The sequence below is a fragment of the Danio rerio genome, chromosome 13 (assembly GCF_052040795.2).
Source record: "Danio rerio strain M-AB ecotype USA chromosome 13, GRCz13ab, whole genome shotgun sequence".
Classification (NCBI taxonomy): Eukaryota; Metazoa; Chordata; class Actinopteri; order Cypriniformes; family Danionidae; genus Danio; species Danio rerio.
Window position 1 is genome coordinate 31452114 of NC_141033.1, and position 17859 is coordinate 31469972.

Below are 17859 nucleotides of genomic sequence, written 5' to 3' on the forward strand. Positions count from 1 at the left end.
GCTGTCCAGAGAGCAGAGCTGCAGGACCTGTAGGGGTGGAGCGCAGCGAGCGATCCCTCGACCCTGATTAGTGGAGATGCTGAGAAGCCATTCAGATCTCAAGAGCGCAACACAGGCCTTAGCGCACTGCCTGTAATCTGTGTGTCCTCGCTGCCGTTGGGTATTAGCTCTCCAAAAGCACGGCTTAAGCTCAGGAGTTTTAAGAACAAACAAACTGATTTCCATCGTAACTTGACAGCCCCCTAGACCACCAGCGACATGAGAGCCGTCCATTCCTTCCTCCTGTTAGGCCTGGGCTTCGTCCTCCTCGCTTCTCAAAGTAAGTACTTCTTTTTTTTAACTTCTTTCTCACTACTTTAAAAGGGTTTTCGCTTCAATCTTCTCAGTTACAGCTTGTCTGGCTTCAGTCATTGACTAACCCTCTTCAGCTTTTCAGTTCAGACTTTAAGACATTGAGACTTTTTCATCATTTCATTTTATTTGCGTTCTCCAGTAGCGTCCTCTTGCCTCAGTGTGTCTTGTTGGCCATGAGAAAGGCGTTAAAGGACTAATGGCGAATATTAGGTGCAATTCAATCCCTTAAACAGATTGTGGGCTAAAAAGAGTTTGCAAGTCGCATGGCGTGATTTATATTAGATTGCTGGAGTTAAAAGAGAGTACTCTTTCTCTTAATATGTATACACATACACAGGCACTAAAAGGTCTTTAATACTCTCAGAAATAAAGGTATTCAGTGGTACAAATAATGTTCCCTGAGAAACAGTTTTGTACCTTTTTTAAAATTGTACCTTATATGGTACAGAAAATACCTCTTATGATACTGTTCTGGGCCTTTTATGGTACAACTGAAATGAAGGTACACAATTTTTCTCATATAAAATAATAATAATAATACATCTTATTTATAGTGCGCTTTTCTTAGACCCAAAATGCTACAAAAGGTATAAAAGTGTTGAACAATTCTTTCTTTATTGCTATAGCTATGAAAATAAATATGTCTGGAAAAGCAAAGTGATTTTATTAATAATATTAAAACAAAAATCATCATTTAAAAGTATATGTTTAATGAAACTTATAAACATAAATTATTAAGTTCTATTATACAATAATACAAAACAACTGGTAAAACATAAAACTACAGGTATTGTAAACTAAACATTTAAGGCCTTTTAAATAAATGTTTGGTAAGCATATTTGACACTTTCCAAAGTGTCTTGTCACTGTAGTGGTACCTTTGATGAAGGTACAATATTGTATCTGCAGGTACAAAAACCACATTTTGGTTTCCCATGGCACAAATCATGTCCTTAAAGGTACAAACTGCTATTGTACAAATATGTTTCTTTCTCTTAAGGTACAATTTTGTCCCATTAAAAGGTACTGCCCCAGTGACAAGGGTTTGTACCTTCTTTGGTACAACATTGTACCATTTTTTCTGAGAGTGTACTTAGAAATCTTTAAGGTACCAAACTAAAACATTACCAAAATGCAGTGACTGCATTGGGTGTATGTGTGTGGGTTTATAATTTAAATATTATTCATATTAAACAAATTAAATTGCGTATATGATTTTAAAAAAGTAATTTAATGTTAATGTTGTAAATAATTGCATTAATTACACGTGCTGTGAAAAAGCAGGAGATCATTACATGTAGAAAAAAAATTATGTGATATTAAACTTATATTTAATGCAAATTAATTTGTCCAAAACCATATACAATTAATAATATTTAATTATACAAACTTCTCTCCAAACAAACTGTTTATTAGCATTTAATAAAATATTCCCAACATATTAAAAGCATGATTACACTACAACCTGAATCTGTCTCCACATATTTGGTCAGCAACTGGAAATACTTGCAAATAATACATAACTTTGTCTACATGTGGGTTTTTTGTGTAGGGAATAAAATGACAGCGTCCATATACAGTATGGATGTGACATTTCTGAAGGACAATAAATAACAGTTTTTGTGACTATGATGTTTTACACTGCTCAGCTAAAATAATTATATAAATAATAAATAATCTTTTAAAATTAAAATGTTTTATCTATTTCTCAGTGAATATAGGCATGTCTTTTTGGTGCATTTAATTCAACTAAATTGTTCATGTTTACCTTCTTTTGATTTTTCCTCTTTTTAAAATTTGTATTTAATATTTTTCTATAGCATATAAATTTGGGTGTACTAGATTTTGGATCGTTATCCTAAGTTATTTTGTTAGATAAGCTCCAGATTTGGCTTCAGTACTGACTAATCCAATGTATATGCACTAATATAATATTGTAGAGCTTTCTATTAAAAGTATGAATTTAAAAGATAGGTTTGTTAGGGTGTACTCATATACAGATGAAGTCAGAATTATAAGCCACCTTGAATTATTAGCTCCTCTGTTTATTTTTCTCCCCAATTTCTGTTTAACGGACAGCAGATTTTTTTTTAACACATTTCCAAACATAATAGTTTTAAAAACTCAACTCTAATAACTGATTTATTTTATCTTTGCCCTCATGACAGTAAATAATATTCGACTAGATATTTTTCAAGACACTTCTATACAGCTTAAAGTGACATTTAAAGGTGTAACTAGGTTAATTAGGTTAACTAGGCAGGTTAGGATAATTGGGCAAGTTATTGTATAACGATGGTTTGTTCTGTAGATAAACAAATTAGCTCAAAGGGGCTAATAATTTTGTCCTTAAAATGGTGTTTAAAAAATTCAAAACTGCTTTTATTCTAGCCAAAATAAAACAAACAAGACTTTCTCCAGAAGAAAAAATATTATCAGACTTAATGTAAAATTTTCCTTGCTCTGTTAAACATAATTTGGGAAATATTTAAAAAAAGAAAAACAAAATCAAAGGGGGCTAATAATTCTGACCTCAACTGTATGCTGAGCACTGTATGTTTGTGTTTATATTACACACATTTTTATCATTTAAATATTTATATCAAACAAATTAAAGTGAATATAAAGTGTAAAAAAGTAATCATTTAAAGAAATGTAATTACTTGCATGTGCTGTGAAAACCTGAAAGCAGGAGCACATTAAATATAGTAAAAAGAGTCGTTTTAAAGCTGATATTGAATAAAAAAATTTTGTCATTTGTGACCAAATATAAAAGAAATGTATATTACAGTATAACAAAAAAATATCCCAACAAACGTTTAATTAGCAATTAAAAATATTCCCAAGATATTAAAAGCTTGATCACACTTCACCTCGAAACTGTCCTGTCCAGCTGACGTCAGACATACAGCAACTGAAAAATTGTAGATGTCTGCAAATGATACATAACTTTATTCCTTATGTCTGCATGTAGGTTTTCTTTTCTTTTTTTGGTGTAGAAAATAAGGAAGATGACAGCATCTATATATATATATATATATATATATATATATATATATATATATATATATATATATATATATATATATATATATATATATATATATATATATATATATATATATATATATATATATATATGTGTGTGTGTGTGTGTGACATTTCTGAAGGATAATAAAATAACAACAGTTTTTGTGACTTGTGTGATGGGTAAGCCCAAATTTTTTCCTCTTTTTAAAATTTGTATTTAATATTTTCCTATAACATGTAAATTTGGCTGTACTAGTTTTTGGACCGTTATCCTAAGTTATTTTGTTAGATAATCTTCAGATTTGGCTTCAGTATTGACCAATCTAATGTATATGCACAAATATAATTTTGTACACAGTAGCTTCCTATTAAAAATAAGAATTGAAAAGATTTTATCATTCAGAAATTCATTTGATCATTCAGAAATCTTATTTTTAGTATTATTAATGTTAAAAAATAATTGCTGCTTAATGTTTTGTGATGCACGTTTTATTTGATGAAAATATCTTTGATTAGATTAACATTATTTCTCTGAATAACATTAAATGCTTCGTCAAATAACTTTTGCATGCAGCATTCAGTAAATAAATTCAACGATCATTATGGGAGTGAATGAGAACCTTTTAGATTAATGCTTAAAATAAAGTGACCTGAAAGCTGGAGCTTCTCTTTAGAGGTTTAGCACATTTCAAACGCTCTGAATATCCTGTTAGTAAAGCACTTTGAGCTTGTTGTGTGAACTGAAGCTTTTGCTATCAAAGCGAGACGGAGACTCAGATGCAGCCGAAGGAGCGAACCGTGTTAAGACACACATAACAGCTACTTTTAAAAGAAACGTCTGTTTTTGAAGGTGTTACAGTCCATCAACTTTATGTGTCTGATCTTGTTGGTTTAAGCTTCAAAACATGTTTGTTGAAAAAAAGCAAAAAAAAAAAAAAAAAGACTGCACATGGGAGGTGATAGTAAAGAGACACATGAAAAAGCCCCGGCGTCAATGCACTCTGCTAGGCATTTGTAAAACTCTTAAAAACATTGACATGTTTCCTCTCTGCTGTGACTTCAGTTCACTTCCCTCGGATCTGTTGAGCGAATGCGAAAAAAAAGGGACAAATCTGCTTTAGTATAAAAGGTCAATGTTCTGTTTATAGATTGCAAAGAGCAGTGAAGTTTGGGTGAAAAACAAAAACAAAAAAAAAAACAATGTGCTGTCTTGAAATTCCCTTGTTGTGTTTCTCTTCTTAAATTTAAATTGAATAAAAATGTTATTGAAATTTTCTATATTTTATGTACATCATTATAAATTGGATTGCATTTCCATACAAATGTATATAATATTTTTTGCCAGATGTCTCAGAATTTTTTTATTATTTTGCATGTAAAAAATATTTCTTTAAGAATATCGATAATATTTTTTTAAGATTACGTTTTATTAATGGGCGAGGCAGGGGCGCAGTAGGTAGTGCTGTCGTCTAATAGCAAGAAGGTTGCTGGTTCGAACCTCGGCTCAGTTGGCGTTTCTGTGTGGAGTTTGCATGTTCTCCCTGCCTTCGCGTGGGTTTCCTCCGGGTGCTCCGGTTTCCCCCACAGTCCAAAGACATGTGATACAGATGAATTGGGTAGGCTAAATTGTCCGTAGTGTATGAGTGTGTGTGTAAATGTGTGTGCTGTTTCCCAAAGATGGGTTGCAGCTGGAAGGGCATCCGCTGCGTAAAAAACTTGCTGGATAAGTTGGGGGTTCATTCCGCTGTGGCGACCCTGGATAAATAAGGGACTAAGCCGACAAGAAAATGAATGAAATGAATGAATGTTTTATTAATTGGGTTTTAAAATCTGAATTTAGATAATTAAGATATAAGAGATTAAATTAATTAAATTATTACATAAATAAAAAAAAAATAATTGTTATATTCTTTTGCAGTAATCGAATAATACTTTTATCTTTTAAAGATGTCAATCAGACTTTTTTTTAGCCTTCTGATGTTTTTTAAAGTTATCAATTAATTATAATTATTATTTCTTGATGTTATTGGTAAAATAAAAATATGTAATATTTATAATATATAAAATATATATCAAATACTTCATTGAATAAAATAATTAGAACAATGTAATAAAATATTAATAATGACATAATAATAGTAATAATTATATCGATATAATGTATGAGTTTGAATAATATAATGATGCAAAATATCATTTTTTATATTTAATATTTAACAATATTTTATTTTTCCTCATAAACAAGGCAAATATGCTGACTGAGAAAGTATCGAGTATAGATCAGTGCATACACAATCTGCCTTTTTTATTGTTATGTGCGAATTTTACTATTTTAGTTTGATTCCTTTCTGTGTGTGTTTAGGTGAGGCGCTCCAGTGTTACACCTGCATGGGCTCAACAGATGAAGACTGTAATCGACAGGGCTCCAAAACTTGCCCTAGTTACTCAGACGCGTGTGCTGTTGTTCGGGGACATGGCAGTAAGTCTAATGGCTTAGTCAACGGTTCATCTTCCTTCCACATCCATTCTTACATAAAAAGAAAACTAGACAGGGATTTTTATTTTTATTTTCTTGGATGTAGAAAATGAATCACAGACAAATAACCCTTCAGAAAAATATTACAAGATTTTTGAAAGATGCATAATTATCAAAGAATGTGATATGATGTATAGTCAACGTATAATGGTGAAAAACAAACTGAATTTCTGTAATATGTAAAGAAATTTTTTATTAGATTTCCAAAATAATTGCAATAACAGTATTACAAGTCTTTTAAATATTCAACATTTTTGAACATTTCTAGGACAAAAAAATTAAACATTATCGAGTACATTCATTTAAATCAAAGGTTTTTCCAGAGAGGATTTGAAAATCTCTTTTTATCACTCTTCACTGTAAAAATGACTGTGATTTTAGTGGTAAAAAAGCGTAAAAACTCTAATTGTAACCTGGTTAGCAGTTAATAAGTTTCCTTAATAAACACGGTAAGTTACTGTAAATTAACTTTTTTAGAATTCCCCACAGGACATTTTACTTTTTATGTTTTTTAATGTTTTTTTCTCATCAGTGATTTCCTTTTTGTACTGAGTTTTATGAAACATAGTTTTGAAAAATAATGTTTATTGCATAACTTGAGTGTAATGTGTGTTGCCACAATGTTGTTTAGTAGTTGTGTGAATGACACAGCATCTTCTAGACTGCATGTTAGTATGTTTCTTAGTAGCAGGCACAGGTTAATAAGATAAGACGCTAATATTAGGTGAGATTTAAGTCGTGATGTCAGGCAAGCAAAGATCAATGTCTAACCAACGTCTAGGACAACGACATTTTGACTTCCTATAATGATGTGAAATTATGTTAAAATTTGGTTGATTTTAGGTTGTGTTGGAAAGTGAATCCAACTTCAAACCAACATCATATTGATGTCAAACACTGACATTTATTCGTCAGGCATGGCACCCAAAATCTAACATCTGATAGATATCGTGGTGGTAACGTCCACACAATGTCAAGCTGTATCATCGTTAGATGCTGATTTGATTGATTTTAGTTTGGACATTGACATCGAGAACCCCATTTTCAACCCGATTTACAATGTCAATCTGATGTCATTTTGACGTTCTGTGTCTGCTGGGTCTGCTTGTGGAAAATGTTTGTGTATAACACTATAAATTAATAAAACATTGACATTTCTTTTGCAGATTATTCTAATGATAAAATTCTGGCAACCACTAACTTTTTTTTAACTATAAATTGTATGGATTTATCTTTTTTTTAACAGAAAATGCTTTAAACAGACAGCATTCATTAAAGAATAAAATGTTGTAAATAATTTGTGAAATTATTGTTATATATAGTTATAGTATAGTATAGTTATGAACAAATCCCTGTGAAACACATTTACTATATATACTTAATATATATGAAACCATATATAAAAGGAACCTATATAACCTTAAGAATAAAACTGTAAACAGAGCTAAAGTGCTGCTAAAATGTAACAGTTCTTTCTGCATGGATGAATAAGATGAAACCGGTGCAAAAAAAAATTTAGAACGTTTTTTTTTTTTTAATCTCCTTGGATGTGGAAGATGAATCACAGAAGGATAAATCTTTAGAGGAATCATTAATGACTGTGTGCGAATGTGTGTGAGTGTGTGTGTTAAGGGGTGGCGCAGGATCAGGTTGGTGTTTAAGGAAGACAGACTGCTCTGTCTGGCTCCAGCTTAGAAATAGCAGGAGGTCTGCAGCTTCCTTATGAGGATCAAGGCACATTAATATGTAATCATACGGCTCTTGTCTTCTTAGGTGGCGTAATGAAGTCGTGCTCATATAAATCCTTCTGCAGTCAGGCAAACAGCCAAGGCTACAGGGCTCCGGGTGTCAAAGTTCACTGCTGCTACTCTGACGACTGCAACGTGGCAGGACACGCCACTCAATTGGGCACCGGCTTCAGCTTCATTCTGAGCCTTCTGATGCTCGCCTGGCATCTGCTCTAATGTGATTCTTAGACGAACTGAGCAGGCTATTAATGTCCATAGCCACAGTGGAACTTGAAGGAACACTATGCGTTGAAAATCCATGTGATAAAAAATAAAACCGAATGTCAACGTCTTTGCTGCCATGGGATTGTGCTCGCAATAAATATAAGGTTGATAACGCATTCCAACTCAGAACTTCACATATGCAGATATTTCAGGAAGCAAATGAATTTATTTTTTGGTTTAGACCTGCTAGCTATTCAAAACAAAAAAGCCAAAAGCCTTTGATCCTTCAGGCCAAATAAATCGAAATGAATGGGGTGCTTTTCCCTTAAAAAATGAAAACTCTGGAATTTTTTATTCATTTTAGTTTTGTTTCAGGGCTGTGAGCTTTGTTTTTTTAGACAACAAAATGAGGAATTAAAAAATAATTATAAAGTATGGTTAGTTTAGCAAAACCACGCACTCTCAAAAAAATATGGGTTGTATTAAATCAACTCTGGGTCAAATATCTAAAATCCATCAGTCTGTTTGAAAAAATGATAATAAAAAAAGAAATGAACCCAATGTTAAATTTGTCTATATCTGTCCCAATATTGGTAGTTAGCTTGTGCTTAAAGGGATCGTTCATCCCAAAATTAAAATCCGGACATAATTTACTCTGCTTAGGCCTACTCCTATTCTTACAAGAGTTTTTCTGTTTAACACAAAGGAAGTTATTTAAAAAATTCTGGAAACTTGTTACCATTGACTTCAATAGCATTTGTTTTTCCTATCACAGTAAAATAAGTAGTGTCAATTTAACACTTAAAGTGTTGATTTTAACACTACTGGAGATCATGCATGGCCTTATTCAACTGATTGTAGTGTTAAATTTGCAGTGTAATATTGGCACTCTAAAGTGCTGAATAAATACACTGACAGTGTAGAATGTTACACTTACTCTGGAACGTGGAAAAAAGGTCCCTTTAAAAATGAACTAAAGTGCCCCCTGGTCTTCAGTTCACGACCGTCAACCAGTCCACTCTGCTCCCCCCATGTCTTCAGTTCACGACCGTCAACCAGTCCAACCCCCCCTTCAGTTCGAGATTGTCACCCTAACCCCCTCTCAACCCCATGCCCCCCTCCCCCTCGCTCTTCTGTTTGTGATTGTCTCCCCCACTTTTCAGTTGGCAAAATACTAAATAAATATTTGCATGTTGTACATTGTTTACATGTAGTTTGTGACCATTGATGCACCCCCCCCCCCACCCCAACCCGGTCCTCAGTTCGCAATCGCCCACCCCCCACACTTTTCGTTAACTTTTAGCACATGACCCTCAGAAAGTCTCTGCATGGTACTGCACTTACGACAGTTATCAAAGTTTTACACTTGGGGTCATTTAACACCCACAAGTGTTGCTAGTACTCCACAAGTGTCATCAAGTAAGTACTCCTATCAGTGTAACATTTACTTTTACACTGTTCTATGTTGTATGTCTAATATTAACAGTTATATTAAAGTATGGGACAATGAATGAAAAAAAAATGATCCAACCCATAGTACATCTGCACATCATTAATCCTGGCAGAAACATTACAGAGTCTAGGGATTTCTATATGTGTTCGACCTAATGTATTTGTTTAAATGATAACACAAGATAAAACACACTGAACTAACCCCTCTCAGTCGCAAGGGGTCAAAATGATGTAGTCTTTTCACAAGGGACCGTTGCATTGAGGGCGGAGTCAAAATGATTTGGCGCAATCTTTTGCACTTGCAGTGTTAAAGTAAAATCACATCATATTGCACCTTGCAAACACACTGGCAACATAAATAAATATCTTATTTTGTGTTCAACAGGAAAATGAAACTTAGGAAGGTTTGGAATGACTTAAAAGTGAATAGATTGGAGGACATTTTTTTGCATGAAATATCCCTTTAAATTGGTTTACCTACAATAACCATGCTTATTTATTTATTTATTTATTTTAAAACCATGATTAACATAACATAAAGCATGCAGTCGTGAATAAAGACCAAATTTAAGCTTTTTTAAAGGTGTGAATATTAAAAAATGTTACACATGTTGTATATTTCGAGAAATTTGAAGTATTATTAAATAAAATCTTTGACTTTGACCCTTTGTCTTTGTACACAAAGTCTATTAGCAGCACAGTAATTCCTCACTCACTCAGAACTCTTCATTTTTTGGGGCGTAAACAATCCCTTAAAATCGATAGTTCACTTCAGAATGAAACTCCTGTCATCATTTACTCCCCTTCCTGTCATTGCAAGCTTTCTATAGCCTGAAGTGGAGAATATTTTAATGTGTATATCAGAATTACTTTTTTATTATAATACAGCTGTCCCTGGTCATCAGTTATTCTTATTATACTGTAAACAACAGAACAGCTGTAACATTTTGGATAACTGCATACTGTGTCTGAGTAAATTATGACAGAAGCGTCATTTTTGGTGTTACTATATGAACAAAGAGATTGAAAGAAATGCTTTAGGATGAGTCACGAGCATCATGATATAAATTCAAAATGTCTCATGTTGTAAAATGTTTTGTGTCTCTCCACAGACAAAAATCTCTGGCCTGTTTTGCTTTTGAGCTTGATTGTAAATAAACACTGCTTTTTCTTATGGTTCAACTGGCTTTTCTTAATGAAATCCAAAAAACAAGTAAAAAGTGCTTATTTATAAATGTGTCTGTGCTCTCTGGATAAGGGATTCTTAAAAAGCTTGACAAAAAAGAAAGAAAGAAAAAAGAATCAGTCCAAGCCTCTCCCAGTACTGGGAAGGGCATCCGCTGCATAAAACATATGCTGGAATAGTTGGCAGTTCATTCCACTGTGGCGATATTATTGATATAGAAGGGACTAAGCTGATGTAAAAATAAATGGATGAATGAATGAATCAGTCCAAGGTACTAGAAAAATAGGTTAAAAAAATACAGATTTTTATATATATGTAAAATAACAGCCATGTCAAAAAAGACTTTTTAACTTTGTCTCTTATGTTTTGAGTGCCTTGAACTGATTTTTTTTGGTATGGTTTTTCTTTGTTTAATATTAGAAAATTGCCAGTGCCTAAATTTACATTAAATGACTTTCAATAACAATAAATAAATAAATAAATAAATAATGATAATGCATCATTTTAATTACCTTAATAATAATAATAATAATAATAATAATAATAATAATAATAATAATAATAATAATAATAATAATAATAATAATGTAATAATTGAGTTGCATCTGGAAGGACATCTGCTGTGTAAAACATATGCTGGATAAGTTGGTGGTTCATTCCGCTGTGGCGACCCCAGATTAATAAAGGGACTAAGCCAAAAAGTAAATGAATAAATGAATGTATTCATTTTACTGAAAAAAAAACAAGAAAAAAAACACTGAACAAGATCACAGTGACATATATTGTTGTAAAAGTATTTACACTTTCTCAATAATCAGGACTTAAAACAACAAGTGTGAGAAACATGTTCTCAGTGCCTTCATTATCCATGCACATCTGTATTTACAAGATATTGAGAGAGTATTTTAACAGGTAACCTATGACAGAAATGCTGAACACTTACATGTTTTGCGAATCATATTCAATCCACTCTTTTATTATTATTATTATTTTAAATAAAAATGAAGGGTTTCTATTAACGTCCACCAGTGTTTTACCTCTACTTAACACTAGGTGCCGCTGTAAATTAACAAATCAACAACATTCAAGTAGTTAAACAGTAGGGACGCTGTTGGACCGCATGGACGTTCCAGCCCAGCCTGAACATCTGACCTGAGCAAGGTAGGATCATTTGGTGGACGAGTTGTTTTACTCCTATTGTTTTTCACACGGTTTTGAGCATAACCTCATGCGGTCTTGTTCAAATTCACAAATAATAGGCGTTTACGGGAGTGAAGATTCTCTAAAGCATGCTATTGTGATTATGTTTTGCTCACTTTGATATGAATGTGAAAGCGTGCCAGGTTCAATGAACGCTAATGATTGAATCTTTTAATTGATCCATAAAGAATCCCATTTAATACAGAAACTTTTCAAATTAATTTATTATATATTTGTAGATTCCTTCAAAATTACCATACCTAATTTACGTAGTTTCCAAATCGCAATTAAATACACTTACGTGAAAAAAACTGTAGTAGTTTATTGTATAGTGTTTTTAACTACAGTAAAACTAGTAAATAAACAAATGACCGAACGCTGTAGTTTTCCACAACTATAGTGGATGTTTTACTACACTATAGCTACCACAGTTTACTGTTGTAAAGCTAAAGTATACTACAGTATTTATTACAATTCATCAATTTGCTCTAGCATTCATCAAAATGTTGTATTATAAACTATATGCAGTAAAATACACTATGATTCAAAAACTACATATAAATCACTACATGATTTAAGAACAGAATAATATTAACTATAAACTGCTATAGTATTTATTCATGAGGGTTTATTCTTAAAAAAATGTGTTAGAACTTTCTTTCATATGAACTGTTTTTCATGACCTTTTGATGACTTAACACGTTTTCGCAGCCAGTACACTCACTTTAGAACTATTTTTAAAGAGCAAGTTGTGATTTAAACAAGTCACATAGTCAAGAAAAGACCTCAGCTCCTTTGTAGGTTTTTACTTTAAAGGCTTAAAATCATGTTGGTCATTAAGTCAAAGCAGGACATGAGGTTATTTAAGCTGTAATTTAAACCTTGCCCTTTCTGTCCGCTGTCATTTTCATTATGGCGGTGCTTCTCTTTCATTTCTTTCTGCTTTTGCATAGCAAATACCTTCTCCCATTCTCTCAGCTCAGGCTCATAAGTCTTTCTTTTGACAGACAGGTGTGATAGTGTGAACAAGCTGCCCCAGAGGGGGATAAAGAATGACCCCAAACTGTGAAGCTCCAGGGCTGTTCCACTGGGTGCTTTGCTTTGCTCATGTCAGCCCTCATCAGACCTCATCAGCTTTATTTGGAGAACTCATTCGCACCTTCAGGAAGACCTTAACGATGAGCGTAAAGCTGCAGATCACAAGGTTGGAGAGATTTAGGTAAACAATCACATTTTTAAGACTCCCTGGTTGGCGGTATGAGAGTTGTCCTCTGTTAAAAGTTCTACAGATGTTCTGATGTCTATTGACTAACATATTCTGATCTTGCACATCATTTTATCCAAGTAAACCAGAGAGGTGCCTTTTTAGCTTTAGGGAAAATGATACACCAAAAAAAAGTCTTATCATTTTTTATTAAAATATGCTGGGTGCCGTCAGTGGTGTGTGTAAAGGTCATTGCTATGGTGACCATCTAGGAAGAAATTGCTCATTTGATCTTCCCTAGGTACCTGCTCAAGTCTAATCCATTTCCACCTAGGGACACTATTACTGTAAATCCTATTTTCACTATAGAAAGCCTTAAGCCAGGTGCCATTTATTGGGGATGCTGGAAACCAGAGGATGGTCGTTTTGATCTCCAAGAAAGTCTTGCCAGCACACGATACATATTTTGATCCACAAATGAACTAAGCTGTATGCTAGGGTCTCATAATTGCTTTTTGCAGACTACCAGAATTTTAAAAAGATTTGGAAAAACCTCATTTGTCCACCTCATGTTTTTACTTCAATGAGGAGTGCAGTGATTGCATGCATGGTCTATGATTTGAACATGCTTAATCTATTTATTTAGGAAATAACAAATTAAGTTAATATCACTTGAATATACTTCTTCTACTGAGTTTTTTTAGGATGTTTTCACACCTGCCTTATTTAGTTCGGTTGGACCGCACTAGATTTCGTTTTCCCTCTTGGTGCGGTTCATTTGGGCAGGTGTGAATGTAGCAATCGCACTAGAGTGCGCACTAAAAGCGGCCAAAAAAACTACCGAAACCTCCTTGATGAGGTGGTCTTGGTAAGCTTTTAAGCAAACGCTGTAGCGGTTTGTTTTTGGTGAGAACATGTTTCAAACTGGAACAGACCCAACCGCAAAATAGACTGCGCCTTTTTGGACTAATCCAGCAGCCATAGTCTGACACGCTGTGCATTATGGGATATAGATGAAAAATATTTGTTGACAGAAAACAATTTTAAACGTAGAGAGAGGGAAAACTTTTACCTGATGGATTGTTGGTAATTTTTCCAGAAGATGACCATGTCGCAGTTTTTCTAAATTAATTCACTCCTCTTACTGAAGAGACTTGCGATGCGCCTTCACCATTTGCAATGCATTAAAACATTGTTCTCCAGCCACAGCTGTGCTTTATTCTTAAAATGTATACTTTGTCTAAAGTGATGTATACAAACTTATATAGTATACTATGACCAGGGATCCAATCAGCCAGTGCAGTCGTCCCTCCATTATAAAACGCAACATTTTGTGTGTACCAGTTTTTTTACCTGCATGAGTTCCATTGCCATTTTCCTGCACGTTAATTCTGACCAATTGAAACGCAGTTTAGGAAATACGTTCAGTAACATCTGGCCAATGAGTGTTGTAGACTTTGTCACATGACTGCATTTTGCTTCTTTTCAACTGGTTCGGACCAAAGCAATCATTGTGCTGTGAAAAGGACCCAAAAATGGCAGAAAAATGCTACAATGTATCATTTTTTTGCCCTGGGTTCAGACCAAATTAACTGAAACACAGATATGAAAGCCCACCTAGACTTTTGTTTCGGAACCCGTCTCATTTGCCCAGTTAGCGTGGTTTGTTTGGCATATTTAATTCCAGCAATCCCGCTCGGATCCGGGCCAAAACAATTGCTCTGAGATCACCTGAATCAGGTGGTCTTGGCTTGATTGAAACAAACTCTGGAGCGGATCGATTGTAGTGAGAAAGTGATACGATCCGGGCCCGGCTATATCACTGTGTATAATGGATATGTAATAGTCATACAGCTATATGAAGAGAGAATTAAGAGGAGGCGGGAGGTCATTCTACCGGTAAATGTGCATTTAATTTTTAAAACGAAAGTGAAAGCATGCTGAACTATTAACAAGAGCTGTTTATCTGTTAGGAAAACTGACGGATCTGCAGTCTTAGTTTATCTGTTATTTCTTTCTATATTGTATAGCCTATAATGCATAGGCCAACTGCTATGAATGAAAAGTCTTACCTCTGCTCTATATTTAGTGTCTGTGGGTGTCAACATTCAAAATTAAAGCACAGCTTTTCGCTTTTAATGTCTTATTGCTCATCGTCATAAATTAAAATAAGGACACATGACAGCTGAGCGGGACTCGTGACTTGTTTTAGCTATTTTGGTCCGTTTAGACACTTTGCCATGTGAAAGCGAACCGCATCAAGAACAAAGAGCAACATTGTAACAATTTTAATCCCTGTTTCGGAACAAATGAATCTATTCACACCAAGCCTTTTTTGCATATGTTACATAAAGATAATGGCGAAACAGCATTTCTGTACTGCAATATAAATTAATTAAAACTGTTGTCTCAATAACTTCAATATATGTTCTTTCATATGCTTTCTTAACTGCTGTTTTCTCACTGCTATCTTTTTTCTTGTGTGTTTTTGTAATTGAGAGGAAGTTATTGAATCACATTCGCTTTCTTGTACTTTATTTCAATTCACTTCATGTTTATTTCTATAGTGCTTTTACAATGTAAATTGTGTCAAAGCAGCTTAACATTGAAGTTCTAGTAAATTGAAACTGTGTCAGTCCAGTTTACAGAGTTGAAGTTCAGTTTAGTTCAGTTCAGTTCTGTATGCTTTAATTTCACTGCTGTAAGTCCAAACACTGAAGAGGAAATCTTTTGATGCACAACTCCACAAGTCCCAAACCAAGCAACCCAGTTGCAACAGTGGCAAGGAACAAAACTTTACCAATTGACAAAAGTGAAGGGAAAAAAAAAACCTAGACAGAAACCAGGCTCACTTGGGCACGACCATTACTCCTCTGGTCAAACTTTCTGTGCAGAGCTGCAATCTATGCACAGGAGGCTGGATAACGCAGGATTTCTTAATGTTTATAAATGTATACTTTATGTTTGCAGATTTCTAAACCTTTGCAAATTTAGATTAATTTTTTGTTAACTAAGGAAATATCTGGACTTTTGTTAACAAGTCTTTTAAAATATCATATAACTGTGATTTGCTGTGACAAGGGTAGTTAGGTTAAGGTTTTAATATGTATATTAAGATCATGATGTTGTACAAAAGCCAGTTTTTACTTTGAAAAGTTCCAAATGAAAACTTTTATTGAAAATGGTGTCAAAGCTTTTCAAATTCACATGAAACCAGTGTGAATACGTGCATTTCTAGGTATTTGCAGCATTGGTTTTAAACTCGATATTGAAAGATTTTTCTTTTCTTTATTGTGGAAACTCTTGCACATTACGCCATTGACCCACATGCAGGGCAGCTCAGTGTTTTGAAGAAAGAGCCCATTGAACTGCTCTAGTGAAAGCCAGGAATTACATCAGATCATAGAGTATTTGTGAAATTATTTGACAGTTTTTCCTCTACCCTCCACGCATTCATCATATAGGCTCTGAACAACAGCATGGGTCAAGTGTGTCATATTCAGACATCCCACAAAAGGAGCGTGTTCTTTAGTGGGCCGCATCAAATGCTCTCTGTGCCCGATTGGGAGGGAACAAAAATGCGGGGTGGAAAAGGGAGCATGAGAGTTGATGGCTGTGTTTACGAGTGTGTGGTGGTGCCCGGCTGGCTGGTCTGGGTTCAGCCCGCGGTCACTGGTTCTGGGGTCTCCGGGTCTCAGGTCCTTTTTGAAAAAGATCCATGAAGCAGAATTAAAGTGATCTACCTCCGGACTGTGGACCCAGAGAAGGAGGAGGGCACAGAGGCCTGATAGAAGAGGGGCAGTGGTGGGGGGGTTGGGAAAGGGAGGGAGAGTAGGAATTGGAGAGTTATGCGTAATCAGTCTGGCCTCAGCTACTTTGAAATGAAGCTAAATAGTTTGTTTTGTAGAGCTAATACAGCTAGCAAGTGAGCAACCACACAAACGGGAAATGAAGTCCCAACTCTAAACCCGATAGACTGAAACGTGATTTTTGTAAGTGATTTAAGAAGATATTTTACACCTGGAAAAGAAGTGATTTGCAAAGATGGTGTGAATAAGTTCCGTTTTTAGGTTTTTAAAGATGTGATTTAATCAAAATCACACATTTTTTTTATCTGTATCTTTATTTAACATGAAATTTATAGATTTATTTAATGTCTAATTAAACAAGTTTTTTTCACAAGTGTTGTTTCACACTTTAGACTGTGATTAATCATTCGTCACTGCAGGCAACTTATTCTGTTTCCACAATTAACTGCTTTCTTCCTTCCGAGTATTTTTTTTTTCCCAGTCTAGGACAATCTGACTGAAGATTTAGACTAGTGCTTCTGAATCACTTAATTATATGGTTTTACACATGTGATAATTATTCAGATTAGTGTTCTATGCAGGCTGATGCACGTGTCTCTTCTGTGTTTCAGAGATTTTATAAGAGAGCTGATAAAACCATTTCATTTCCTCAGCAACTGCATTTAAGTGGCATCATTTTAGGATTTATTTTTGCAATCATGTAATTAGATCAGTTCAAATCCAGAGGAAAGCATAAATGAAGTGGAGAAAAGAGAATAAGTGGCTTTAAAGTAACAGTCATGAACCTTCATCAGCATAAATGAGAGTTTGTTTTTAGTTATGGTATCACTCTCTGGGTTACTATAAATGTTGATGGTAAATGTGCACGGAAAAATTTCACACTGTGAGTCACATTCAGCGCTCCTATCTGATTATATGTCATTTAGTCTGTTGTATTGAATAGAAATCCCGTAAATTACCCGCAATTAGATATTATTACAGTCCCAATGTCTGCTGCAGTCAAGTGAATAGCTCAGCATTTATTGAAAGTGACTAGAGGATTTCATATATTTCTATGACATTTTATTTTATTATTACATTTGTATTTTTGTATTGTTATACCTCCAAAGGTATACTCTAAAGTTTGAAAACTTGTG

The 17859-nt window shown here is 34.1% G+C and overlaps 2 protein-coding genes across 5 annotated transcripts in view; both read left to right on the forward strand.

Annotated features, from left to right (window-relative positions):
* ly6pge (lymphocyte antigen 6 family member pge) lies at positions 1 to 8412 on the forward strand. The gene is made up of 3 exons (NM_001327838.1): positions 1 to 319; positions 5747 to 5863; positions 7694 to 8412. The coding sequence occupies exons 1-3, from the start codon at positions 259 to 261 to the stop codon at positions 7882 to 7884; spliced, it is 369 nt and encodes a 122-aa protein (NP_001314767.1). The 5' UTR covers positions 1 to 258; the 3' UTR covers positions 7885 to 8412.
* Positions 8413 to 11630: 3218 nt separating this feature from the next.
* The window catches only part of LOC147834222 (uncharacterized), a 204824-nt gene continuing 198595 nt past the window's right edge, over positions 11631 to 17859 (forward strand). For all 4 annotated transcript variants that reach the window (XR_015506021.1, XM_087279495.1, XM_087279493.1 and 1 more), the window contains exons 1-2: positions 11631 to 11671; positions 12718 to 12929. Coding sequence is in view for 3 of the 4 variants with exons in the window: in XM_087279495.1 (XP_087135621.1) it covers positions 12763 to 12929 (167 nt within the window). In the remaining variant the exon portion in view is untranslated. The remainder of the gene's footprint in view (positions 11672 to 12717; positions 12930 to 17859) is intronic.

What these genes read in the sequence shown, in the direction of transcription:
- ly6pge (NM_001327838.1), top strand. Translation starts at nt 259, where the DNA reads ATGAGAGCCGTCCATTCCTTCCTCCTGTTAGGCCTGGGCTTCGTCCTC. An exon ending in CGTCCTCCTCGCTTCTCAAA is followed by an intron (nt 320 to 5,746) that starts GTAAGTACTTCT and finishes GTGTGTGTTTAG; the next exon opens with GTGAGGCGCTCCAGTGTTAC. An exon ending in TGTTGTTCGGGGACATGGCA is followed by an intron (nt 5,864 to 7,693) that starts GTAAGTCTAATG and finishes TTGTCTTCTTAG; the next exon opens with GTGGCGTAATGAAGTCGTGC.